This window comes from Salmo salar, chromosome ssa09, assembly GCF_905237065.1.
Source record: "Salmo salar chromosome ssa09, Ssal_v3.1, whole genome shotgun sequence".
In the NCBI taxonomy this organism is placed as follows: Eukaryota; Metazoa; Chordata; class Actinopteri; order Salmoniformes; family Salmonidae; genus Salmo; species Salmo salar.
The window spans coordinates 82,779,371-82,807,310 of NC_059450.1; the positions used below are offsets into that span (position 1 = coordinate 82,779,371).

The following is a 27,940-nucleotide window of genomic DNA, read 5'->3' on the forward strand; positions in this document are numbered from 1 at the left end:
TACATTTTGTAATTTGTTTCTTTTATTTTTTGTTTATTTAAAAAAGAATTGTACATTTTCAATTTTATATATAACAGTTAACAAAATGGCCTTTATACAACTTTTACTCTCAAAATATTCTCTTTTTTTATGTTCTGGTATGAACACCATCCAAAAATAGTTTAGATTTATGAACAATAAAATACAATCTTTCATTTTAAAAAGAAACTTTGGGGGGGAAGACAAAAGAGAAATGGGTAGCTTGTGTTAGTTCTCTGAAATACAGAAGGTTGGTTGTTCCCCAGCTGTGCTAGTCCAGAAAAAGGTGACCGACGAACGGGGAGCAGAGATTTTGGTTGACCACACAGTTCTTCCAGGGGAGAATCAATGGGGAGACTGTGACACTCGGTGCGCTTCCAAAATGGCACCCTATTCCGTATATAGTGCACTAGAGTGCCGAGAAGAAGGCAGGGAGAGAGAGAGCGGAGACAGCAGGCCAGGCTCCAGTCCAGACCCTCAAGATGGACCCCAACAGCTGGCGTCCTCTCAGTGACTGCACCAATGTTTTACTGAACCAAGTCCACACGTTACTGAACATAACCTACATGAAGTGTGCTATTGCTTTGAGGACAGCTCCCATGCTGGGACAGTTGATCCATGGAGGGCATCTTAGGTCAGTATGTGATTTGACATGGTATTATTGTCCTGCAGGCCCATGCAACACAAAATACCCACAGCACTCCAACACCTAGAAGACTTGAGGTAGATCAGATTTCTCATGTGAGCCACAACGCCTATGTAGTCAGTACACAGTGTGTTTCTTACATCAAATGTATATTTTTAGGCCAAACATAAATAGGCTAATGTTAAACCTTCTGATCAGTTGGCAGATATTCTTATTGCTCTAAACTGTAATGTGAGTACAGTTGTCCTACAGCTGTATTGTCAATAGTCATTACCAGTATTACTAGTAATTACACTACATGTAAAATTGCTGTAATAAGAGTTCCATTATTACATGCCTCACATGAAAAATCCTTCCTGTCCTATAATGACTAATCAGAACTGTACTACAGTATGTGCAAGACCTGATTCAAAAGTGTGTGTGTGTGTGTGTGTGTGTGTGTGTGTGTGTGTGTGTGTGTGTGTGTGTGTCATAGAGATAGATAGAGAACTAGTTCCCAAAAGCCAGTTTGAGCATGGGCAGCGCCATTAAGGACTTTCACCATTTTGAAGTAGTCAACTGGGTGGGACTTCCTATGGGTTAAGGAAGGATCACCTGAAGGGACAAGCCAAATAATTACACTTGTGAGCAAAACCTTGGCTTTATACCTGTTCAAACAACACACTCTAGAGGACAGTATGCGCCCTTTCAGTTTATTTACCAACTCATAGAAGTAGTAGAATAAGAAAATGGGCTACTTCAAAATGGAGATGGCCTCAATGGCACTGCCCATGCTCTCACAGACGGCATAAAGAGACAGATACAATGATGCGATGTCTATCTAAGTCTATGGTGTGTGTGTGTGTGTGTGTGTGTGTGTGTGTGTGTGTGTGTGTGTGTGTGTGTGTGTGTGTGTGTGTGTGTGTGTGTGAATGAATCAATGTCTGTGGAGAAACTGAATTAGCCATATGGTCAGCAATGGCATCAGTCACTAATGGAGTGGATTACATCCAGAGTCTCTTAACTTATCCCCACATTGGTCTGGCTCTGGCCCTACCCTCCTCCTCCCTCCTGAATTATAACCCCTGACCCTTCCATCTCCATGTGTGAGTGCTGTTGAGGCACAATGTCACAACACATAGATAGGGAGGGACCTCAGCCCTCTGTCGTCTCCTCTATTGCCTCCTTCTTTCTCTCCATTCAACACCCAACTTTACATCCTATGGGGTGTTGTTGGACCATGTGTAAGTCATGTCTTGTGAAGGAGAGTACCCTGTTCCTGTACATATCTTTGTGTTTCTGAGCAGGGGCCCCTGCAGGCCACTTCTTCACTATCTACCATGGTCGTTGTTGAGGCGGACAGCAGGGAGCTGCAGCTCCTTCTCCTCAATCAACTCCAGAGCTGTCTCCAGCTGCTGGATCAGCACCCGCTTCTTAAACCTGGGAGGAGAGGAAAGAGAGAGAGAGAAAGAGAGAAAGAGATGGGGGGAAAAAGGGATGGAAAGAAATAAGAACAGACGAAAAATGGAAGGAAACAGAGGCCATGAGGTTTGCAACTGCATTGCAGTGGAGGTGTTGTACGGCCGGATGCAACGACTGCTTTGAGGAAGCAGAATAATGACTGCAATGTACTTATGGCCCACAATTTATGTCTGCAGTGTGCAGTGTACTGACAGCACTAAACCTGGGGAGGAATCACAGTTAGAGCTCTAAATGGGTAACAGCAGTGAAGTAAGTAGGTTACTATACTTTCAAATAATTTTGAGCATACTTTCAAATTAAGAATTACTATGCTTTTAAATTAAGAATTACTATATTGTAAATTAAGAATTACTATGCTTTTAAATTAAGAATTACTAGGCTTTCAAATTAAGAATTACTACGCTTTTAAATTAAGAACAGTGTCCTTATCTTAAGTTGGACACTAGCATTTTTTATTTCCAAATGTCACACAGACCGATGTAACCACACTTGCTGAAAATGTATATAATGAATGAATGATGAAAGCAAGATTGCAGCAATATTCTCCTACACAGTGGAGCTTAGTTACACTGTGTTGTTTTCATTGTTCTCAGTCTGTACTGTGGGTAGTCTGGTGTAGACAGACAGACGGTGGGTCAGTCTGTACTGTGGGTAGTCTGGTGTAGACAGACAGACGGTGGGTCAGTCTGTACTGTGGGTAGTCTGGTGTAGACAGACAGACGGTGGGTCAGTCTGTACTGTGGGTAGTCTGGTGTAGAGACAGACGGTGGGTCAGTCTGTACTGTGGGTAGTCTGGTGTGAAAGAGACAGACGGAGGGACAGACAGTACAGACAGGGTAGACAGAGAGTGAACAGACAGACAGACAGACAGACAGACAGACAGACAGTGGGTCTCACCTGGCAGCCTCCTTGATCGCGTGATGGATGAAGTACCTCTGGACCGTCACAGACCCCTTCACCTCCTCCAGCAGCCTGAATATGGTCTCATAGTCTGGGAACAAGGACAGGCGCAGTCAGGGGTCAGTGGAGGTGGTCCAGCAGATGGAAGATAAGGGACTTCTCTAGTTTTGTCCAGAGCCCTACACTATAAAGGGAATCGGGTGCCGTTTGGGACACGGCTCAGCACTCTTCTAAGTAGTAGGTGTATCACTACTCAGTACTCTTCTAAGTAGTATGTGTATCACTACTCAGTACAATTCTAAGTAGTATGTGTACCACTACTCAGTACTCTTCTAAGTAGTATGTGTATCACTACTCAGTACAATTCTAAGTAGTATGTGTACCACTACTCAGTACTCTTCTAAGTAGTATGTGTATCACTACTCAGTACTCTTCTAAGTAGTATGTGTATCACTACTCAGTACAATTCTAAGTAGTATGTGTATCACTACTCAGTACAATTCTAAGTAGTATGTGTATCACTACTCAGTACTCTTCTAAGTAGTATGTGTATCACTACTCAGTACTCTTCTAAGTAGTATGTGTATCACTACTCAGTACTCTTCTAAGTAGTATGTGTATCACTACTCAGTACTCTTCTAAGTAGTATGTGTATCACTACTCAGTACTCTTCTAAGTAGTATGTGTATCTCGACTCAGTACTCTTCTAAGTAGTATGTGTATCACTACTCAGTACTCTTCTAAGTAGTATGTGTATCACTACTCAGTACTCTTCTAAGTAGTATGTGTATCACTACTCAGTACTCTTCTAAGTAGTATGTGTATCACTACTCAGTACTCTTCTAAGTAGTATGTGTATCACTACTCAGTACTCTTCTAAGTAGTATGTGTATCACTACTCAGTACTCTTCTAAGTGTGATCTGGACAGAAATGCACTGCACACGACAGCGTTGGGACAGTAGTATGTGTATTACTACTCACTGCGGCCAGGTTTGCGGACCTCCTTGATGACCCGTGTGCGCAGCTCAGCATTGCTGCCATCTAGTGGGGCTATGGTGACCGCCTCAGGCTCAGCTTGGTCTGCTCCATTTTCATCTCCCTCCAGCTCTCCCTCCTGGTCCCCCTCACAGCTTTGCTGCTGTCTCTCTGAGGGGGGCCGCTCATCCAGGCCACCCTCCCCTAACCTGTCCTCCTCCACGCCACAGTCCTCCCCACTGTCCCCCGCACACATCCCAGGCCTCTCACTCTCTCTCTCCTCCAGGATGAGTGCATTTGTGCCCCCTCCTACACCGTCCACCACCACTCCAGGCCAGCCGTCCCCTGATTCAGGCTCCACACCCCCCTCCCCGTTACTCTCTGTGCCGAGCACGCTGTTCCCCTCTGCTCCTGTGGGGGGCAGAAGAGCACATTTCATGACATTATCAAGATGATGATGTTGTTTTAGATGAAGATCAATTTTATATTGAGGCTAAAGTTTGATGTCTGCATGTCATTTACTGACCACTAACTAACACTTTCAGTAGACTGAGATCTGCCATTTCCATACTGTATGTCCAGTTCTATTACACTCATATAGCAATCAATACAAACTGAAATCCATGAGCATACAACATATCATTAAAAACATTATTTAGACAAAAACAAATGTTTAAGTGTCAGTCAGGATGGAAGGGAATTTCTCTGGGAGTTGACGCAGTTCAGATGGTATCGAGAGAAGAGTAAGGGTTGATGGGCTCGGAGGGATCCAGTCAGTCGGCGTCAGAGAGACAGTCAGGTCCGAAGCCTCTGCAACTCACACCTACCTTTGTGCAGTGGGATGGGCTTGATGATGCCAGGCTGGGCCCCGTTCCCATTGGATCCCTTCCCCACTACATGGTTGGTGATGATTGGTGGAGTCTGGGGCCGACGCAATAAAGGGGACATACTCCGCCTTCTCTTCAGAGCAGCCCCCGAGTTGGGGTCCCCCGTAACACCTCTCTTCTTGCTTTGGGGACCCGTTACAAACTCATCTGCCTCATCAATCATCATCCCCTGGGATCAAGAATAAAGAAACCAAGAGGTTGTAGCTTAAAGACTTGCAAACAATAATGATGATGTCATACTATTATCACTGTTGTTTTTGCTGATCTCTGCCGTGTGTGTGGGTATGTTTGTACCTTCTTGTCCTGTTTGAATGGGTTGCCGAAGGTGTGCAGGCGTTTGGGTTGGTCAGGGTCGATCTCTCTCAGAGGAGACGGCATCATCTTTAGATACTCCTGATAGTTGCCCATCTGAACCATGGGTATACTGTGAAGGTAGTCTAACAACCAGCACATAGTCAATGTCAAAACAAATTCATTTCATTTCAATCAGCATAAAAGCCCACTGTTGTATTCATTAATTTACCATATACATTTACTCATTCATTTACCAAATACATTCTTAGTATGGCTAGTGTCAACAGTTCATGTGACATTTTTCCACTTTTTACATAATCTTTTCATACTGTAGTCAATAGACTGACCAGAATAATCTAACTGATGATTCATTCTTTAGATTCTAAGCTGTTGGGGGAGGGGGCACTAAGCTGACATATGGAATTTTACTATGGATCATTTAGCTGTTTGATTTTGAATTATAGGACCTCTTTAGATATAAATAATAATATAAAACAATGTTTTGATAAAATATAGATGTTGGCCTTTACTACTATAGCCCATAGAAACACATTGAATAACACATTCATTCATTTCAAAAAGACAGTCACAAAATAAATCATAAGAAACAAGGTTTTGAAGTGTCTGTCCTAAATCTAGGAGATATATATTTTTTATCAGGAGATATATATATTTTTTACACATATTTAACCCCTAATTTTGGGTAGGAACAAAACTACCTTCATACTTCCATTTCTTTTTTTTAAACGGTACCGGTTAATTTCAGACAAGTCCCATGACACTTGTGGGGGTCGTAGAGCAAAAACGAAGAACACCATCATGTTCATGAGAATCTCCCCTTTCCACAATGGGGTTTGTAGCCCAAATGATTCGGACGCTACAAAACAGAAGGTGGCACATCGTCGGTACCGACAAGTCTCGTGACACTTGGTGGGGGCCGTAGAGTAAAAGTTTGTAGGTCAAACCATTCGGACGCTACAGACGTTTACATGAGAAGACTGATTTTCGGGATGTCTCATGGTCTGACAAACACCGCTCTAGCTCTGTCACCTTTCACCACAGATGCAGAAGTGCGACACTGGCGGGCAGATGCGGTGGATTGAGAAGCATCCAATACAAAAAAACGGATATCTCTAGCTTAAACTGACGGATTTTGATGGGGATTTTTTTGTTATGTAACTTAGATTGACGCACCAGTGCATCAACCGACTCTAGGGGGTTAAGCAGCTTTCAAGCCTGCCTACCTTCATCTTGTCCTCTGATAAGTTTCTGAGTAGTCCTCAGAAGGTTGGAGCGCATCCGTGTCAGCTGATCCAGAAGGTTCCGCCTTGGGATGTCATAGGCGTTCCGATACGCCTGAGGCTTTAGATCCTGAGGAGATCGGAAGTAATGAGATACAGAAACCCTGTCTGCCACTTCAATCTAGGAACATCGTCTACGTCCCAAATGGAACCCTATTCACTGGGCTCTGGTCAAAAGTTGTGCACTATATATGGCATAGGGTGCCATTTGGGATACAGTTATCCTCTCAGGCATCTCAGAGTTTCACCCTGCCGGTTCTGTACCTTGTTGAGAAGTGCAATCTGAAAGCCGGCAAACTCCTTGAAGTTGATGTCTGCAAGGCGGAGGGACATCTCTCCGGTGATACCCTGCAGCAGCTGCTTGAAGTCTTTGCGGTGGGCTAGGGACAGGGTGTTGGAGTGGTTCTTCACCTTTATCCCAGTCTCTTGGGGAGCCTTCTTCCCTACAGACACGATCAGGCGATCCGACTCCATCTTTGCCTGCAGACAGAGAAAGAGACAAAGACAGGTTCTTTATCCACTAATTCACACCAGCTGGGTGTACTCCTAAAGTGTATTCAGACCTACATAAGTGACCCTTGTTAGTTAAACACGTATCACGTTTTACAAACTTTGAAAGCTATAGATATATACTAAGTATAGTAGTGCGTCCCAAATAGCACCCTATTCCCTATATAGTGTACTACTTTGAGCCCTGGTCAAAGTAGTGCACTACATAGAGAATAGGGTGCCATTTGGGATGCTGCCCAGGTGACGAGAAGCCCCACCTGCTGGCTAAGCTTCTTTAGGTAGGAGATGACACTGTAGCTGAGGCCACAGTCCATGTTGTCGGAGATGAGGTTGGGCGCTCCCATCATTCTCAGTGCCTTCTTCAATGGCTGTATGGAAACACAGAGAGAGCCCATAGAGAAAGTGCATCACCATCAAACAAACATGAAATACATATAGCACATATGGATACAAATATATATTTACATATATGACACTGATCAAGAACAGTACATTACCAAGAGAAAGTAAGGAGGCATGGTCTTCAGGTAGATCTCAAAGGCCTGCCGCCACTTTAGGTTTGGCTTCAGTTTGTGCACTTTAAACAGGTCATCTGTGAAGACAGCAGGGTTGGGGGTTGGGAAGAGGAAAAAGACCTGAGACAAGCATAATCATCCAAGAACACCCAGAGATGGGCAATCAGAAAGTATCTTGTTACAAAATACCCTAAAGACCAATGTATCAAAAATAATCTACACAAAACTCAATATTTTTTATTTATTTAATTGAAATACATACATTTGCACGTATCAGCCTTAAATAAGTCATAAAACAACCTGTGACCTTCGGCTTACACGCTATGAACAATACCAATAGCCCAGTTCATATATTGTTAGTCTTCAGAGCTTTGTGGCCCCTATTACTCAACATACACTGCATTGGTGTCAGAAATTAGATTCCATGCCTTACCATGAGTATCACGTAATCAGAGGTGCAGATGGAGGCATAAAGGGGTTTGACATAAAGTTGAGGTACAGGACTCACTTCCCAAATGACAGAGAGTGTAGTGATAGTATGGCAATAACAAAAAACAAGAGTTCACTTCCACTTTTGGGACCATACTCACGGCATTATCCTCACTCCTCCACCAACACCTCTCAGGGCAACACGATAGTGACCTAACATTTCTTAAACCAATGCAGCAAATTTGGGGTGATATGGGGCATCAAAATTTTGAAGCATTATAATATATTTTGAAAATACAAAATATCATTCTCCGAAGTATGTTCTTACAAATACATTGTGATTTTAGTCAGGTTCTCAGGCCTTCCAAATACATTGTGATTTTGGTCAGGTACTCAGGCCTTCCAAATACATGGTGATTTTGGTCAGGTACTCAGACCTTCCAAATACATGGGGATTTTATTTAGGTTCTCAGGCCTTCCAAATACATGGGGATTTTATTCAGGTACTGAGGCCTTCCAAATACATGGGGATTTTAGTCAGGTACTCAGGCCTTCCAAATACATGGTGATTTTAGTCAGGTTCTCAGGCCTTCCAAATACATGGGGATTTTAGTCAGGTACTCAGGCCTTCCAAATACATGGGGATTTTATTTAGGTACTGAGGCCTTCCAAATACATGGTGATTTTAGTCAGGTTCTCAGGCCTTCCAAATACATGGGGATTTTAGTCAGGTACTCAGGCCTTCCAAATATATGGTGATTTTAGTCAGGTACTCAGGCCTTCCAAATACATGGTGATTTTAGTCAGGTTCTCAGGCCTTCCAAATACATGGGGATTTTAGTCAGGTACTCAGGCCTTCCAAATACATGGTGATTTTAGTCAGGTACTCAGGCCTTCCAAACACAAATGACAAAATACTCAAAAGTAATTTAAATACTTATTTCAAATACATGTAACAGAAACACCCCACAAATGTCACTAATGTATGGCTGTATACTGTTAAAGCCTCAGCATAGACGACATCCACAATCTCACTTACCAAGGAGTGGCAAAACAACTGGGTAGTTGTAAGGCATGACGAAGAGGTTGACACAGGAGAGAGTGGTGCTGGCCTTCAGGTAGCCAAAGGGCTGGGCTAGGTCACTGTGCTTTCCACTACTGTTCACAAAGACCTGCAGGGAAAGAGACAGAGAGCGAGAGAATGGGGGGAGACAGCAAGAGAGTGAGAGAGAGACAGAGAGAGAGGGGGGAGACAGCGAGAGGGGAGAAACAGAGGAAGAAAGAGAGCGTGAGAGACAGAGAGAGAGAGGGGGGACAGTGAGGAGGGTATAGAAAGAGAGAGAGAAAGACAGAGAGAGAGACAGAGAGAGAGAGAGGGGAGCGAGAGACAGAGAGAAACAGAGAGAGACAGAGAGAGAAAGAGAGCATGAGAGAGAGAGGGGGGAGCGAGAGACAGAGAAACAGAGAGAGACAGAGAGAGAAAGAGAGAGCATGAGAGAGAGAGGGGGGAGCGAGAGACAGAGAAACAGAGAGAGACAGAGAGAGAAAGAGAGAGCATGAGAGAGAGAGGGGGAGCGAGAGACAGAGAGAAACAGAAGGAGAGAGAGAGAGAGAGAGAGAGAGAGAGAGAGAGAGAGAGAGAGAGAGAGAGACAGAGAGAGACAGAGAGACAGAGAGAGAGAGGGAGCGAGAGACAGAGAGAAACAGAGAGAGACAGAGAGAGAAAGAGAGAGCATGAGAGAGAGAGGGGGGAGCGAGAGACAGAGAAACAGAGAGAGACAGAGAGAGAAAGAGAGAGCATGAGAGAGAGAGGGGGGAGCAAGAGACAGAGAAACAGAGGGACGAGAGAGAGCGTGGAGAGAGAGAGAGAGAGAGAGAGAGAGACACAGAGAGAGAGGGGAGCGAGAGACAGAGAGAAACAGAGAGAGACAGAGAGAGAAAGAGAGAGCATGAGAGAGAGAGGGGGGAGCGAGAGACAGAGAAACAGAGGGACAGAGAGAAAGAGAGCGTGAGAGAGAGAGAGAGAGAGAGAGAGAGAGAGAGAGAGAGAGAGAGAGAGAGAGAGAGAGACACAGAGAGAGAGGGGAGCGAGAGACAGAGAGAAACAGAGAGAGACAGAGAGAGAAAGAGAGAGCATGAGAGAGAGAGGGGGGAGCGAGAGACAGAGAAACAGAGGGACAGAGAGAAAGAGAGCGTGAGAGAGAGAGAGAGAGAGAGAGAGAGAGAGAGAGAGAGAGAGAGAGAGAGAGAGAGAGAGAGAGAAAGGGGGAGCGAGAGACAGAGAGAAACAGAGAAAGAAAGAGAGAGGCAGAGAGAGAGAAAGCGAGAGAGAGAAAGAGAGAGAGGGCTCAGCAGAAACAACATCCCACAGCATAACTAGAAATACAAACACCATAACTCCTTGAGGTTGTGTGTGGGAGCATTTCTCCTACCTGCCAGCACATGTGTGGAGACTTCCTCTCCAGGATGTACTGGGTAAGTGGCGAGGGCTCCAGTTCGTACTTGTCAAAGGGCAGCTTGTCAATCACCATGGGCTCACAGTCCACACAGGTGAAACGCACCATGGGGTGGGCAGAGCGAGGAGGCTAGTGGTGGGCAATGGGAGAGAATGACAGAGAACATTTAGAGCATTTCATACAATGTTGTCCTTGTTGAGGAGAAATAAACATCCTGAAACTATACCAATGCCATGCCGACACCACAGGAACTACTGTGTGTGTGTGTGTGTGTGGGGGGGGGGGTGAAAAAGAGAGTAGAGACAGAACATTAAACAGTAGGATGGAGCTGGCAGACTCTAGTCAGTCACCATCCACCCTGACCCTCTGTCCTTGGCACTGCCCCAGTAACACTACAGATAGTCAATATACAGAGAGAAAGAAAAACAGAGAGAGAGTCCTAAGCAAACTTCACCCCCAGTTCTTGGCAATAAAGACACAGTGAGGAGCAATCAGTCACAGGATGGGCCAGGACAACTACAGGTCTCAGAGGCCAGGACTACAGATCTCAAAGGCCAGGACTACAGGTCCCAGAGGGCCAGGACAACTACAGGTCCCAGAGGGCCAGGACAACTACAGGTCTCAGAGGCCAGGACTACAGATCTCAAAGGCCAGGACTACAGCTCTCAGAGGCCTGGACTACAGGTCCCAGAGGGCCAGGACAACTACAGGTCCCAGAGGGCCAGGACAACTACAGGTCCCAGAGGGCCAGGACAACTACAGGTCCCAGAGGGCCAGGACAACTACAGGTCCCAGAGGGCCAGGACAACTACAGGTCCCAGAGGGCCAGGACAACTACAGGTCCCAGAGGGACAGGACAACTACAGGTCCCAGAGGGCCAGGACAACTACAGGTCCCAGAGGGCCAGGACAACTATAGGTCCCATCGGGCCAGGACAACTACAGGTCCCAGAGGGCCAGGACAACTACGGGTCCCAGAGGGCCAGGACAACTATAGGTCCCAGAGGGCCAGGACAACTACAGGTCCCAGAGGGCCAGGACAACTACAGGTCCCAGAGGGCCAGGACAACTACAGGTCCCAGAGGCCAGGACAACTACAGGTCCCAGGGGGCAACAGTGCAGAGCCACATTTAACACCAAGTACTGGATTTAAGAGGAGCATAATGCTTAACTCTCATCCTCTTTCACTTGACCCATTAACTGACTGCTTAATAATCACACAAACAATATCTTAGTATTTCAAAATGGAGGGACTAATGAGCTTGCGTTAGTGTTACTGCATCAGTAACTGTGGGGTTAATGGCATCCTCTCACCAGAGCGGGGGAGTTCTGGTCCGGCCAGAAGGACTCGGGGATAGGCCAGTGGCCTACAGGCACCCCTGTCTTGGGGTTGGGTCGCACGTAGATGAGCTTGTGGCAGCTGTGCCAGGGCTGTGGGCTGAAGGACAACACGGGGCGGCTCGGGTCAACCATACCATCTGTAGAACCAAACAACAACAACATGAGGTGTCCATTTCTCAACCGAACACAAACAGAAGAACAGCCACAGGTCCGAAGCAGCTGTTCGGAACACATCAGTCAAGCGCTGTCAGAGAGAGTCACCTTGAGACCATCAGAGGACACTTCATCAGTGACACGCATAGTCATACACAACAAGTTAGAGCGCATTCCTGTTAGGACATACCTTCGCCTACCAGAGGCGGATCTGGCCCTGTCTTTTCAAAGTTAATGACGACACCACTTAGAACCTTCTGGACCAGAGAGTCCAGACACTGGTTCAGCATCCTCTGAGTCCGTACACAGTATGACCGTCCTGGAGGAAGAAGGAGTGGGAGGGATGAAGAACAAAGACAGAGTGATGGAGAAGACCTGTTATTAAGGGCTATAATGATACCAGTATTGCAATATCTTTTCCATGACAAAAATTTAAACAAGAAGCAGTTATTTTGTCCTTTAAAAACCAGCTGTATGTAAATTATTGTGTGACTCTAGATGACAACATAATGATGTTTGTTTCCAACATTAGGGCTGTTTTCCTAAAGAGGTTAAATCCGCTTTGTGTTTTGTTTCCTTGCTATGATACTAAGGATTATGGGGATACTGGTATCGTCCCGGCATTAGTGTTATTCTGCATGTACACTCTCAGTCAAAAGTTTGGACACCTAGTCATTCAAGGGAGTTTCTTTATTTTTACTATTTTCTACATTGTAGAATAATATTGAAGACATCAAAACTATGAAATAACACATATGGAATCATGTAGTAACCAAAAAAGTGCTTAACAAATCAAAGTATATTTTAGATTTTAGATTCTTCAAAGTAGACACCCTTTGCCTTGATGACAGCTTTGCACAGTCTTGGCATTCTCTCAACCAGCTTCACCTGGAATACTTTTCCAACAGTCTTGAAGGAGTTCCCATATATGCTGAGCACTTGTTGGCTGCTTTTTCTTCACTCTGCGGTCCAACTCATCCCAAACCATCTCAATTGGGTTGAGGTCGTGTGATTGTGGAGGCCAGGTCATCTGATGCAGCACTCCATCATTCTCCTTCTTGGTCAAATAGCCCTTACACAGCCTGGAGGTGTGTTGGGTCATTGTCCTGTTGAAAAACAAATGATAGTCCCACTAAGCCCAAACCAGCTGGGATGGTGTATCGCTGCAGAATGCTGTGGTAGCCATGCTGGTTAAGTGTGCCTTGAATTCTAAATAAATCACAGACAGTGTTATCAGCAAAGCACCCCCATGCCATCACACCTCCTCCATGCTTCACGGTGGGAACCACACATGCAGAGATCATCCGTTCACCGACTCTTGAGTCTCACAAAGACATGGCGGTCGGAACCAAAAATCTAAAATTTGGACGCATCAGACCAAATGACAGATTTCCACCGGTCTAATGTCCATTGCTCGTGTTTCTTGGCCCAAGCAAATCTCTTCTTCTTATTGGTGTCCTTTAGTAGTGGTTTCTTTGCAGCAATTTGACCATGAAGGCCTGATTCACGCAGTCTCCTCTGAATAGTTGATGTTGAGATGTGTCTCTTACTTGAACTCTGTGAAGCATTTATTTGGGCTGTAATTTCTGAGGCTGGCAACTCTAATGAACTTATCCTCTGCAGCAGAGGTAACTCTGGGTCTTCCTTTCCTGTAGCGGTCATCATGAGAGCCAGGTTCATCATAGTGCTTGATGGTTTTTGCGACTGCACTTAAAGAAACTTTCAAAGTTCTTTACATTTTCCGGATTGACTAACCTTCATGTCTTAAAGTAATGATGGACTGTTGTTTCTCTTTGCTTATTTGAGCTGTTCTTGCCATAATATGGACATGGTCTTTTACATGGTCTTTTATTCTGTATACCAACCCTACCTTGTCACAACACAACTGATTGGCGCAAATGCATTAAGAATGAAAGAAATTCCACAAATTAACTTTTAACAAGGCACACCTGTTAATTGAAATACATTCCAGGTGACTACCTCATGAAGCTGGTTGAGAGAATTCCAAGGGTGTGCAAAGCTATCATCAAAGCAAAGGGTGGCTACTTTGAAGAATCTCAAATATAAAATATATTTTGATTTGTTTAACACTTTTTGGTTACTACATGATTCCATGTGTGTTATTTCATAGTTCTGATGTCTTCACTATTATTCTACAAAGTACAACATAGTTAAAATAAAGAAAAACCCTGGAATGAGTAGGTGTGTCCAAACTTTTGACTGGTACTCTATATCTTCCAGAAAGTATTGACAATACCTAGATAGTTGCAGATTTAATTTCCAGTCTCTGGAAACATTGCAAATGTTAAATGATACATAGCCTGGACCCTGAAGAAGGTACTGTGTGCCCAAATGTTGGTTGACCCATTAAATTGTTGAGAGCATATATAGACTGTGACCTTGTGTCTGTGTTTTTATACATTCTACATTTTGACATCACAACAGACATCACCCCAGAGCCAGTTAGAATGAGTAGAAAGGGCGTCTCCATTGAAGTCAATGATGCCATAATGGGTGAACTGGCAGACATTTCTAGGTGTACCCATAGGACTAGGGCAGGAAGTAAAAGCAGGACGTTAACTATTTCTATGGGGGGCATCCTACCTCCAGTGACCTCACACATCTGGGTGATGGCAGACTCGTCGTTGGGGACGCTGCCCAGCTGCTCGCTGTCGGGCGTGGCTGCCCCAGGGAGACGCAGCACCAGGGCGAAGAGACGCTGGTCCCACCGGAATGGCTCCTTGGTCAGCTCACTGCCTGGCAGTGGAGAGGTCAGGGGCAGGTGGAGCTGGAGACATGGAGAGAGGGGCACAAAGGAGGGAGAAGAGTGTGGTAGAGGTGGCAGCAATTAGCCTAGCAGTTATGAGCATTGGGCCAGTAACAGTAACAGAAAGGACTACAGTAGGCAACAACAAAAAATCTGACAATGTGCCCTTGAGCAAGGCACTTAACCCTAATTGCTCCTGTAAGTCGCTCTGGATAAGAGCGTCTGCTAAATGACTAACATGTAAAATGTAGAGGTGGGGAAGATGTAAAATTTGGATCAGTATTTAATTTGTCTTGTTACTGGACTCTGGTTGGACATCTTAATTGGGCCCAGGTGAGATGTATTCTTCTTATATAGTGTAATAACGATTTAGACAATGTGAGTCATCTGAATAACATGCAGCTCATGAAGAATCATATGTCCTGGTATTCTCTGCCTGCTTCAAATGTGGGCTCTCTTTAACAGCCTCACTTACTAGCCAGGACCATAGTAGAACTCTACTGGCTGGAGAGTGAAACTGTTCCTTCTTCATTAGACCTAGCCAGGACCATAGTAGAACTCTACTGGCTGGAGAGTGAAACTGTTCCTTCTTCATTAGACCTAGCCAGGACCATAGTAGAACTCTACTGGCTGGAGAGTGAAACTGTTCCTTCTTCATTAGACCTAGCCAGGACCATAGTAGAACTCTACTGGCTGGAGAGTGAAACTGTTCCTTCTTCATTAGACCTAGCCAGGACCATAGTAGAACTCTACTGGCTGTTGAGTGAAACTGTTCCTTCTTCATTAGACCTAGCCAGGACCATAGTAGAACTCTACTGGCTGGAGAGTGAAACTGTTCCTTCTTCATTAGACCTAGCCAGGACCAATGTCCACTGCTTTTAAACCTGGGGCCATATATATCAAGCTTCTCAGAGTAGAAGTGCTAACTTAGGATCAGTTTTTCCCTTAATAAGATTACATGGACAGGGGGACCTGATCCTAGATCAGCAGTTTTACTTTGAGACGCTATGAACACGGCCTCTGACTTCTAGTTAACCAGTCAGAGGAACGGCCAGTGTCCTCGCTCACCTCATCCGGCACCCCAGAGGTGTGAGTCAGCTTGTTCCCATCCGTGATGGTGATGATCACCGACGGCTCCAGAAAGAACGGGTTACGGCCCTGAGGGTAGACAGGGAAGTTCATGGGTTAAAAAACTGTTTGCTGTTGGTCAGGCTGAGAGATGATTGTCGTTGTGGTACTCTGTGAGGACAGAGGCTCCTTCCCTGGACTATATACACAACAGTGGAGGCTGCTGAGGGGAGGACAGCTCATACTAATGGCTGGAATGGAGCCAATGGAATGGCATCAAACACATGAAAACTATGCGTTTGATGTATTTGATACCATTCCATGAATTCCGCTCCAGCCATTACCACAAACCCGTCCTCCCCAATTAAGGTGCCATCAACCTCCTGTGATATACAATACAACTTTATTGACCAGATGTTCCAGAGAACCACTAAATATTGTCTTGTGTTGTGTTCTCAGCCCCCCACCATCAGACACCAAACAGACAGTTGAGACGAGTACAGGGTTGTTAAGGGCCTTGCTCAAAGGCCCAACAGTAGGGGAATGTCTTGAGGGTGTGAACCCAGAGTAGCCCTCAAGTTCCCAGATTAATTCCGCCCTTTTTCTAGCGCTCGGCCCGGGAATCGAACCGGACACCTTTCGGCAACAGGTCCAACTCCTTAGCTGCTGGGCTTCCTACCGCCAGCGTTCTCTTATTTACACACAAACACACACACTAACGGAGATTTATTTTTTATATATATTTTTTTTATTTATTTAACCTTTATTTAACTAGGCAAGTCAGTTAAGAACAAATTCTTATTTACAATGACGGACTACCGGGGAACAGTGGGTTAACTGCCTTGTTCAGGGGCAGAATGACAGATTTTTACCTTGTCAGCTCAAGGATTCGATCCAGCAAACTTTCGGTTACTGGCCCAACGCTCTAACCACTATGCTACCTGCCGAGAAAGACTAAGAAGATTTACATACTCCCGATGTTCACCGCTAGCCTAGCCTAGGCTAGCCTAGCCTAGCCCTAATGGTCTAATACTGCTCATATTGGCTGATTGGCTGATATACACAAATACATACACAAACTGAATATTCCTGAAATCTATATGCACTGTATTGCATGCTATTGTACAAAATGCTTGTGCATAATAATACGTTTAAAAAAGTTAACTATTGCCTGATATTCCATAGGATTTTTTGGGGGCAAAACATGCTATTTCTATGACCTGGGTGACGTACTTTATACTAAAGTATGTTATATTTAAAGGTGTAGAGGGGTGAGTGTCAGGAATACCTGTCCATAGTTGTCGATGCCAGAGACAAGGCGGTTTAGGTTGAGTAGGTCAAAGGCCGCGCGGAGAGCGTGACCCAGAGTGGTCAATCCAGACGCCTGCAGGTTCTTCAGTTCACTCATAAACGTGGCATGGTTCTCCTTCCAGCCCGCCTGAAATACACACAGGGATAGTGTGTCACACACACACCACATGAAGGGAATGCAATACATTGCATACTCAGGCAGACAGAGGGAGTCTTGCGTCATCACAATACACTGCATGATCAACCCACATAAACACCAGTCATGAAAGTGGACACAACACACACACGCTCACTCTTACTCACACATACACAGACAGTATTACATTACATTGACCCCAGAGCACAGAGGCATGTTTGCACGCACAAACAAACACACTGACTCATATTAAACATATTAGTGCTGGGTTAAAGACAACCACACACTGACTTATATTAAACATATTACTGCTGGGTTAAAGACAACCACACACTGACTCATATTAAACATATTACTGCTGGGTTAAAGACAACCACACACTGACTCATATTAAACATATTACTGCTGGGTTAAAGACAACCACACACTGACTCATATTAAACATATTACTGCTGGGTTAAAGACAACCACACACTGACTCATATCAAACATATTACTGCTGGGTTAAAGACAACCACACACTGACTCATATTAAACATATTAGTGCTGGGTTAAAGACAACCACACACTGACTCATATTAAACATATTACTGCTGGGTTAAAGACAACCACACACTGACTCATATTAAACATATTACTGCTGGGTTAAAGACAACCACACACTGACTCATATTAAACATATTACTGCTGGGTTAAAGACAACCACACACTGACTCATATTAACATATTACTGCTGGGTTAAAGACAACCACACACTGACTCATATTAAACATATTAGTGCTGGGTTAAAGACAACCACACACTGACTCATATTAAACATATTAGTGCTGGGTTAAAGACAACCACACACTGACTCATATTAAACATATTACTGCTGGGTTAAAGACAACCACACACTGACTCATATTAAACATATTACTCCTGGGTTAAAGACAACCACACACTGACTCATATTAAACATATTACTGCTGGGTTAAAGACATACAGTAAAAGCTCCATACTGATATAGGCTAAAGAAAATATGTATTATCACAACAGATGAAAGATATTTATCATACATTAAGCTCTATATTAAAGGTTTAGTTCACCCAAATGACAAAATACTAATTGGTTTCCTTACCCTGGAAGCATGCTTTGGTTTAGTTTCGCTGGCACAGTTTCCACATGCTCACGTTTAAGCATTTGTGGCACAAATCCCATTCAAGTCATGGGACCAAAATTAGCATTTTTCACGGATCATGTAAAAATCATCTATAAGTGACTTTGCTGAGCCTCACAATCAATTTTAGATACTTTAAGCAAATTTGGATATGATGCGCAAAAAATGCTAATATCAGTCCCTTGACGTGAATGGGATTTGCTAAAACGTTAGCATGTGGAAACAGTGCCAGGGAAACTAAACCAAAGCATGGATTGCTGTCATACCTTGTCCATAGAATGCTTACACGGTAAAGAAACCAATGTGTAATTTTGTAATTTAAGTAAACTATCCCTTTAAATAATATGTTTATGATACTATGAAGCTACGAGATGACATCTTCCTTAGGTTATGCCTTTAGAGTGCTTGGTTTGAAAATGGTAGGTCTATTTGTAATGTAGAAAATATCTCAGAAAACACAAAGTAATGACCGACTACTATTGGCTCTTGCTGAAGCACTTCCTGAAGCTGCTCATCCCATGAGACCAGGGCTTTCCTATGAGACCAGGGCTTTCCTATGAGACCAGGGCTTTCCCACGAGACCGGGGGTTTCCCACGAGACCAGGGCTTTCCCACAAGACCAGGGCTTTCCCACGAGACCGGGGCTTTCCCGTAGGAGAGCAGCATAGTAGGGGAGTGTGAGTGAGTGGCTGCTTTCACTCTTTCCTCTACTGAGGTCAAGTACCTTACTGTTACAGCATTATGCTTAATCTACAGATGACCTGCAGGCTTACCAGCCCCAACGTAAGCGGTACCATGCTTCCTAAAGAGAGAGAGGAGGAGAAGGAGGAAGAGAGAAATAGAGGGTGGGAGTTTGGAGGTGACATGGACACTGAGCAGGAAATACAACAGGACAGAGTTGGCTTAACTTTTAAGTGTTTGTAGTCCTTGGATACAAGGCATGGGTTATTATATCTAACCTCTAGAATGTGTTTACTCCAATGTATTTATGAAGTACTGAAAAATAGCATAAAACAATGCTAAAGCAATTGTATATGTGAAGTAGCATGTTGCATTCCTTCACTGTAGAAGAAATGCAATTGGCCCAGCATCCTCCAGGTTTGGCCACTGTAGGCCGTCATTGTAAATAAGAATTTGTTCTTAACAGACTTGCCTAGTTAAATAAAGGTTAACCTGTTAGGGCTAGGGGGCAGTATTGACACGGCCGGATAAAAAACGTACCCGATTTAATCTGGTTACTACTCCTGCCCAGTAACTAGAATATGCATATAATTATTGGCTTTGGATAGAAAACACCCTAAAGTTTCTAAAACTGTTTGAATGGTGTCTGTGAGTATAACAGAACTCAAATGGCAGGCCAAAACCTGAGAAGATTCCATGCAGGAAGTGGCCTGTCTCGCAAGTTGTGTTTCATCTTGGCTCTTTGTATTGAAGACTGAGGATCTTTGCTCTAACGTGACACTTCCTACGGCTCCCATAGGCTCTCAGAGCCCGGGAAAAAGCTGAACGATATCGAGGCAGCCTCTGGCTGAAACACATTATCGCTTTTGGCAAGTGGCCGATCAGAGTACTATGGGCTTAGGCGCGTGCCCGAGTCGACCGAATGCTTTATTTTCTTTCGTCTGTTTACCTAAACGCAGATTCCCGGTCGGAATATTATCGCTTTTTTATGAGAAAAATGGCATAAAAATTGATTTTAAATAGCGGTTGACATGCTTCGAAGTACGGTAATGGAATATTTAGATTTTTTTTGGTCACGAATTGCGCCATGCTCGTCACCCTTATTTACCCTTTCGGATAGTGTCTTGAACGCACAAACAAAACGCCGCTGTTTGGATATAACTATGGATTATTTTGAACCAAACCAACATTTGTTATTGAAGTAGAAGTCCTGGGAGTGCATTCTGACGAAGACAGCAAAGGTAATAACATTTTTCTTATAGTAAATCTGACTTTGGTGAGTGCTAAACTTGCTGGGTGTCTAAATAGCTAGCCCTGTGATGCCGGGCTATCTACTGAGAATATTGCAAAATGTGCTTTCACCGGGATTACACTGGCTGTTACGTAGGTGGGACGATTTGGTGCCACCTACCCTAGAGAGGTTAAACAAAAATAAATAACTAAAGAAGGGTGTAGAAGTTAAGACAAAATCATACTGGCAGGCTGTAGAACTGAAGAAAAGAAAACTACTGGCAGGCTGTAGAACTGAAGACAAAGCCCTACTGGCAGGCTGTAGAACTGAAGAAAAGAAAACTACTGGCAGGCTGTAGAACTGAAGTCAAAGCCCTACTGGCAGGCTGTAGAACTGAAGACAAAGCCCTACTGGCAGGCTGAAGAACTGAAAACAAAGCCCTACTGGCAGGCTGTAGAACTGAAGACAAAGCCCTACTGGCAGACTGTAGAACTGAAGACAAAGCCCTACTGGCAGGCTGAAGAACTGAAGACAAAGCCCTACTGGCAGACTGTAGAACTGAAGACAAAGCCCTACTGGCAGGCTGAAGAACTGAAAACAAAGCCCTACTGGCAGGCTGTAGAACTGAAGACAAAGCCCTACTGGCAGACTGTAGAACTGAAGACAAAGCCCTACTGGCAGGCTGTAGAACTGAAGTCAAAGCCCTACTGGCAGGCTGTAGAACTGAAGACAAAGCCCTACTGGCAGGCTGTAGAACTCTTAACTCACACTCAATAATTCAAACGAAAGAGTAATTCAATTTTACCCGCCCAACCTTCTTTTCCTCCCTCCAAATCAACAATTAATTATAGGCTGTATAAGTGTGCAACCAGAGTCCCTTGTTTTACCACAACCTTGTCTGGTGGGTGGGGTGGGAAAGGGAGGGGAAACAGGTGGAGGGAGACATGAAAAAGAGTGAAAGAGGGTCAAGGATGTATGCATTAGAAAACAATGTGCTCCACTATGCTGATGTTGTGACATTTGGGGAAGGGTTAGGATATTGAGACTGGATTGTCAACATTATATTGTGGTAGGCTATTTATTTGTGGGCTGTGCTTCATGCCATGTGGTGAAACAGGAATACAACATGACACAAGCCATAGAGCTAGCCTACATCCTGAATGTAGCACTGACATCATCGTCTTCAAATGCCTCTCGGCAACCCAGACACCGAGTTAGAGTGCCAAGAAAAAGACAACATCAAATTCACAATGAAAAAAGTGATTACGTCATCATGAATGATTTATTATTTAAAAAAAAGTATATGTACTTGTGTCTGTATATAGCTAAGCCCCCCCACCCCCAATTTAACAGTGGTAGTCTATGAGCCAGGGTATAGCAGCTGAATATAGCTAGGTCCCCCCACCCCCGATAGAACAGTGGCAGTCTATGAGCCAGGATACAGCAGCTGGGGTCTAGGCTAAGTCATGCTGGGTTCCTGCACACACTGACTGCAGGACAGGAGACCACTTTCCATAAACAGACAGATAACAACTTGTTCCACGCAAAAGCCTCAGTTATGAGAAAGCAGACTCCTATAAATAAAAAACATTAAGTTCCCATGATCCTTTAGTTAAGGAGCAGAACCAAAATGTGCCAGGTTGAAGGCATGTGATGAGGTCTTGGCTCATGGAACTTGAGCAGACAAGACAGCACCACCAGAAAGCACCAACACCCATTCAGTAGAATGGAAAAAGAAAGCATCATGTCATTGTGCATTTCTGACTCAGAAGGGTGGTGATGAACTAACTGGTCATGAGACCAGGAGATGAGAGCAGCGTGAGCATGGTAGAAATCAGAGCTATCACTGCAGTGAAAGCCAGGCTGCTTAACAAGCCCAAAGAGCTGTGATCATATGGAAGGCAAAGGGAAGGGGTCACAGACTCACAGCCAGTGAAGCGGAGTAGGTTTCAGACCCAGCTACAGACCCAGCTACAGACCTCGCTACAGGCCCCGCTACAGGCCACGCTACAGACCCAGCTACAGGCCCCGCTACAGACCCCGCTACAGGCCCAGCTACAGACCTCGCTACAGGCCCCGCTACAGACCCAGCTACAGGCCCCGCTACAGACCCAGCTACAGGCCCCGCTACAGGCCCCGCTACAGGCCCAGCTACAGACCCCGCTACAGACCCCGCTACAGACCTCGCTACAGACCTCGCTACAGGCCCCGCTACAGACCCCGCAACAGGCCCCGCTACAGGCCCCGCTACAGACCACGCTACAGACCCCGCTACAGACCTCGCTACAGACCTCGCTACAGGCCCCGCTACAGACCTCGCTACAGACCCCGCTACAGACCCCGCTACAGGCCCCGCTACAGACCCCGCTACAGACCCGCCACAGACCCCAGTGGGAGTCAAGTCCTTAGTAGACAGGGTCAAGGAATGACTATTAGGATGTGTGGCCCTAAACCAGAATCCCATAAGAAGAGGGCAGAAGTCTTCCTTACATGCACATTGCATACATTGTATTACTGAATGACTGCCCTGGATGTACTGGTCAGGCAAGTGAATGACAGCCATGGATGTACTGGTCAGGCATGTGAATGACAGCCCTGGATGTACCGGTCAGGCATGTGAATGACAGCCCTGGATGTACCGGTCAGGGATGTGAATGACAGCCCTGGATGTACCGGTCAGACATGTGAATGACAGCCCTGGATGTACCGGTCAGGGATGTGAATGACAGCCCTGGATGTACCGGTCAGGGATGTGAATGACAGCCCTGGATGTACCGGTCAGGGATGTGAATGACAGCCCTGGATGTACCGGTCAGGCATGTGAATGACAGCCCTGGATGTACCGGTCAGACATGTGAATGACAGCCCTGGATGTACCGGTCAGGCATGTGAATGACAGCCCTGGATGTACCGGTCAGACATGTGAATGACAGCCCTGGATGTACCGGTCAGGCAAGTGAATGACAGCCATGGATGTACTGGTCAGGCATGTGAATGACAGCCCTGGATGTACCGGTCAGGCATGTGAATGACAGCCCTGGATGTACCGGTCAGGGATGTGAATGACAGCCCTGGATGTACCGGTCAGACATGTGAATGACAGCCCTGGATGTACCGGTCAGGCATGTGAATGACAGCCCTGGATGTACCGGTCAGACATGTGTAAACACAAGCCTGAATGATTATAACACAATGTCCAATTTGTAAGTCGCTCTGGATAAGAGCGTCTGCTAAATGACTTAAATGTAAATGTTAAACATTTGGAGTCATTCCACGAAAAGACTGCCTTTTGCATCCCTTTTAAGTAGAAATTGTGCAACAATATTTAATTTTAAAAGCCTGTTATATTAAATGAAGTGCCCTGTAATATAGACCACATGGATAATTCAATTAATCAGATTTTTTTATATGAATAACGACTTGCTAAAATGCCAAAATTCAGCATGTTGACATGTCCCCCATAGCACCATCTGTGACTTCCAGGAAAATTGTAACCCACTTAACCCCAACATTTCCAAAAGTTTTCACTATCATTATAAAGCCCTAGTTATCTTGTTGCTTTGACAAAGTCTTTCCTGAACATTATTATCTATTTCATGTGATTAGTGATTAATTTGCGTCTGTCCTATTACATTAAGTGAACTCTCGTTTTAATGTGGTAAAATGATTCCTTTTACAAAATGTATTTTCAAAAGAAACATTGAACATCTAATAGTCAAATCATAGTGTAAAAGCAGGTACTCTTTTTGGCCATTTTGTGGTGGAAAACTGAATGAGTTGAGCATAACACGTCAACCCTGTTACCCATAGATAGACAGGCTAGAAATGTTTTAGCAATGCACTCAATTGCCACTCCTTGTTGAACACAACAAGACTCCATTCCTCCTGTAACAAGGAGATTTATAGCTGATTAAAGATGAAATTGTCAACCCTGTCACGTTTTTTTTATGAAGTTGAACATGTGCTCTTTATGACAGAACGTGGATGAACTGCTTCAGCAAACATAGCGTACACACAGTACACATCTTCGGCCTAATAACATGTCATGCTAGAGAGGAAAGGAGTGTGAAAGAGAAAAACAAAATCCAAGTGAGAAAAAAAGGGAAGAGAAGAATGACGTTCCTCTCGATGGTCCAGAAACGGGACAACAAGTGAACTCAGAGTGAGGAGGAAAAGACAGCATTGTCTTTATCCAGCAGCGTCTCCATGGAACTCCTCTCTTATTGGCGGCTGAATAGCTTATGAATAATAAAACAGGGTTAAAAAGCCACACTGCTCAGTAGAGGTGCAGAAGTTCAGTAGTCAGATTCCATCTCTCACCAGGCAAGGTAGGCAAGACATTACAGGCTGGGTTATTGTTGGGCAAACTCTGCTCGTCTGGTTGTCAAAACCTAACACAGGGAGGAGCTTTCTCTCCAAAGTGCCTAGAACAAACAAGGGACATTTCAGTAGCCATGCAGTTAGCTAGTTATTTCCCAGAACGCTTAACACTTCTGCTTTTGAATAGTTTCATCAAACGTCCCTTGATAATAATCCATGAATATGCAACAAATCAGGAAAAATGCCCTCAAGGAAAATTCTGAAGACAAGAAAGCTTTATAGGCCTATCTGATAATTGAATACAGAAACAGAAACTGAACAAACTCTGACACCAAGAATGTAAAATGGAATAGCTAATGAACCACCACCTATCCTTGGATGGAGAGGAAGAAGACCTGGAGAAGGAGGAGGGGATATGTGTATGCATTGGAGGGAGGGGGTGTAGAAAAGCCCTGGGAGGATGTCTGGCCACCTGCCAGAGAGACAAAGCTAATGAAGTGCCCGGGAATAAGCCACTCTACAGTACTGTCACTGTCAAACCACACAACTACAGCAGCATACACTGATGCAGGCACACCTTCCGCACCCCGGCAACGTTGCACATGAAAGAAGCAACAATGCAGTTTCATACACTTGGCCTTTACACATTCATTATAACATAGGCTACATGCAATGCACTTCAGCACTACTCATTTCACTATTATACAAAATATGTGCCCATCCCCAACAAGAGTGCATGAATAGACATGTGACAGGGAATTCATACAGGATTAATACATGGTTATCTTAAGATGAATGCACTAACTGTAAGTCACTCTGGATAAGAGCATCTGGTAAAAGACTAAAATGAAAAAATGCTGTCAGATACTTGACAGCAAGTTAGCCCCAGCTGCTTATTCATGTTCCTAAGTCTGGTGTAATGTTACACTGACATCCCAGTGATAAAGCTAGCTGCTGCAGTGACTGCAGGATTCATATGGGTTCATTCCAACAGTCACATCTAATTGTTTTGTAAACTGAGATAACTTGTCATTGAAATATTATTTCCATGTTTGAGAGCTTTGGTGTTAGCTGCCTCTCACATACTCTAAAACGGAGAACATATTTCACTCCATCTTTTCCTGCTTTGGGGCAGAGTTGAATGGGATATCAAAACAAATCAAATTGTATTTGTCACATGCCTTATAAATAACATGTGTAAACTAACAGTGAAATGCTAATTTACGGGCCCTTCTCAAATTGCAGCGCCAAGACGATGTGCAGGGGTACGGGGTAATTGAGGTAGATATGTACATATAGGTAGGGATAAAGTAACTAGGCAACAAAATAGATAACAAACAGTAGTAACAGCAGCATACGTGATGAGTCAAAAAGAGTTAGTGCAAAAAGGGTCAATGCAGATAGTCCGGGTAGCTATTGGTCAACTATTTTTACTAACTATTTAGCAGTCTTATGGGGGTAGAAGCTGTTCAGGGTCCTTTTGGTTCCAGACTTGGTGCACCGGTACTGCTTGCACGGTGGTGGCAGAAAGAACAGTCTATAACTACCCATAAGGCGTCTAATGTGCTTATGTGCCTATGCCACATTATTACATGAAATTTGATTTGATAAAATTCGATTTGATTTGATTATGTAAACATTACATCCTGCTGCCTCTGCTAGTTGCTTAATTATTGGCATGGGTTAGGATGTTTTATTCCATTTGAGAAGGCCCTGTTTATAGTACGAAAAGGGACCCTGTTTATACTACGAGTGCAAGGCTGAGGGTGGGGGCATTGGGAAATGGTCATCTCTATCCTGATCCTTGAGACCTCCCTATCCTAACCTTTAACCTTTACATTAACCATTTTAATGATGATGGTGTGTATACAGACTGGGGGAGGTTATGATGTTGACACTTTATAAGGGCATTTGATCATTATGAAGTTATGATAGTGTAAACTACAGAATGGGCACCTTAAGGTGTAAACTCGGATTTAGATGACAATATTGAGTGTCGTGTGAACATTATCATGTTCTATGATAAAGGGGGTTTTATCAAATAAGTTTGAGTCGCCCAGTCCACATTGGCCAATGCGAGTGCATAGAGTTCAGCCACAGAACGAATGCAACAGGAGGACTCGTGAAGAGGTGCAGGCCAGTTGACCAATCCAGGATGAGTTAGCCCACAGAAATAGAGACGTCACGATAGATAATATATCTCTCCGCCTCCATCTCAGCGCCCGAGAGCTCTCCCAACACAAAAGCAAAATGTCCGCCATGTTCAGAGGCAGCGCTGCACCGGTCTGCGGGTATTTTTTACAAAAATGTGCCGTTTTCGCCACCGGGAGGCCGCCCAACCCGCAGCTACAAACCAGAGGGACAGTAAAGTCTCACTGTCAGCAAAATATCCGCGCCTTAATCACATATAAAACAATTTAACAGTATTTATTTACCTTAACTCCGTATGGTGGATCATCGAATGTAACTAGCATGTACCTGTCGCCTCTACTAGCCGGGTCTCGGGCACGCAGCTGTTAAAGAAAACGAAACAATACATGTTAATTTCGACTGAATATGTCAAAGGGACCCTCAACACTATCAAGGCAAATAGTAAGCTGAAAAAAATTGGGGTAAAATTATTCTTTACCTTCATAAAGATCTCAACCGCGCCTTTAGCAATGTCCAGATACGTCGTACCCAAATAAGTGCGCTGATTCATAGAAGCGGACGTGTCTATCAGGAAAAGTAAAATAGGCATCTTAAATGTATAGATATATAGCTATATGCTTTCTAAAATACCTATTATCGTCATATGACCTATCTTGCGGCCGGGGCATGCATATATGTGTGTATATTTTTTTGTAATAATCAGACCCCCCCCAAAAGAGGGTCGTACAGCCACCCCTTGCCGCTGCCTGACTCTATCTGTCTTTCCTAAGCACTGCTGGGTTAGCGCTGTTAGAGAAGTTATCTTCCGAACAGAGTGAAACGCCTTCCTTTCACTGCTGCGATCGTATTGGTTGAGCCTGCCCACAGTGGCCACTCCCTGCCGTGCATAAATATGTAATAATGAGGTCGAGATGATTTCTCGCTTCTGTTCTGCTAAACAGAGGATCATTCAGAGAGGGGATCCATGTACTGTTGCAAGAAGATACATTAATACAAATATTGATGATATGGCCATTCTATTCTGCATAGTATAACGTTGTAATGACTTCACATACATACAACATATACTCAAAAAGCAATATGACCTCATAATTTGCGAGTATGAATTAGTGGTATGGGATAGTTGAACATAAAGGACGACGACCTCCCATCCTTCGTTCCCGTTTTGCTGTCTTGGTGGGGGAGGGTGCGAGAGAGTCGCATCACCGTACGATTTTGATAATAATCGTG

General features: G+C 44.4%; 1 protein-coding gene across 1 annotated transcript; it reads right to left on the reverse strand.

Annotated features, from left to right (window-relative positions):
* On the reverse strand, positions 1-27,725 carry ints6l (integrator complex subunit 6 like). The gene is made up of 18 exons (XM_014212859.2): positions 27,189-27,725; positions 26,995-27,072; positions 17,010-17,159; positions 15,722-15,811; positions 14,491-14,674; positions 12,077-12,205; positions 11,707-11,870; positions 10,370-10,522; positions 8,977-9,109; positions 7,491-7,585; positions 7,251-7,361; positions 6,748-6,963; positions 6,427-6,553; positions 5,183-5,325; positions 4,829-5,057; positions 4,008-4,412; positions 3,023-3,116; positions 1-2,083 (listed from the first exon to the last, which is right to left on the reverse strand). The coding sequence occupies exons 1-18, from the start codon at positions 27,297-27,299 to the stop codon at positions 1,975-1,977; spliced, it is 2,721 nt and encodes a 906-aa protein (XP_014068334.1). The 5' UTR covers positions 27,300-27,725; the 3' UTR covers positions 1-1,974.
* Positions 27,726-27,940: the final 215 nt, after the last annotated feature.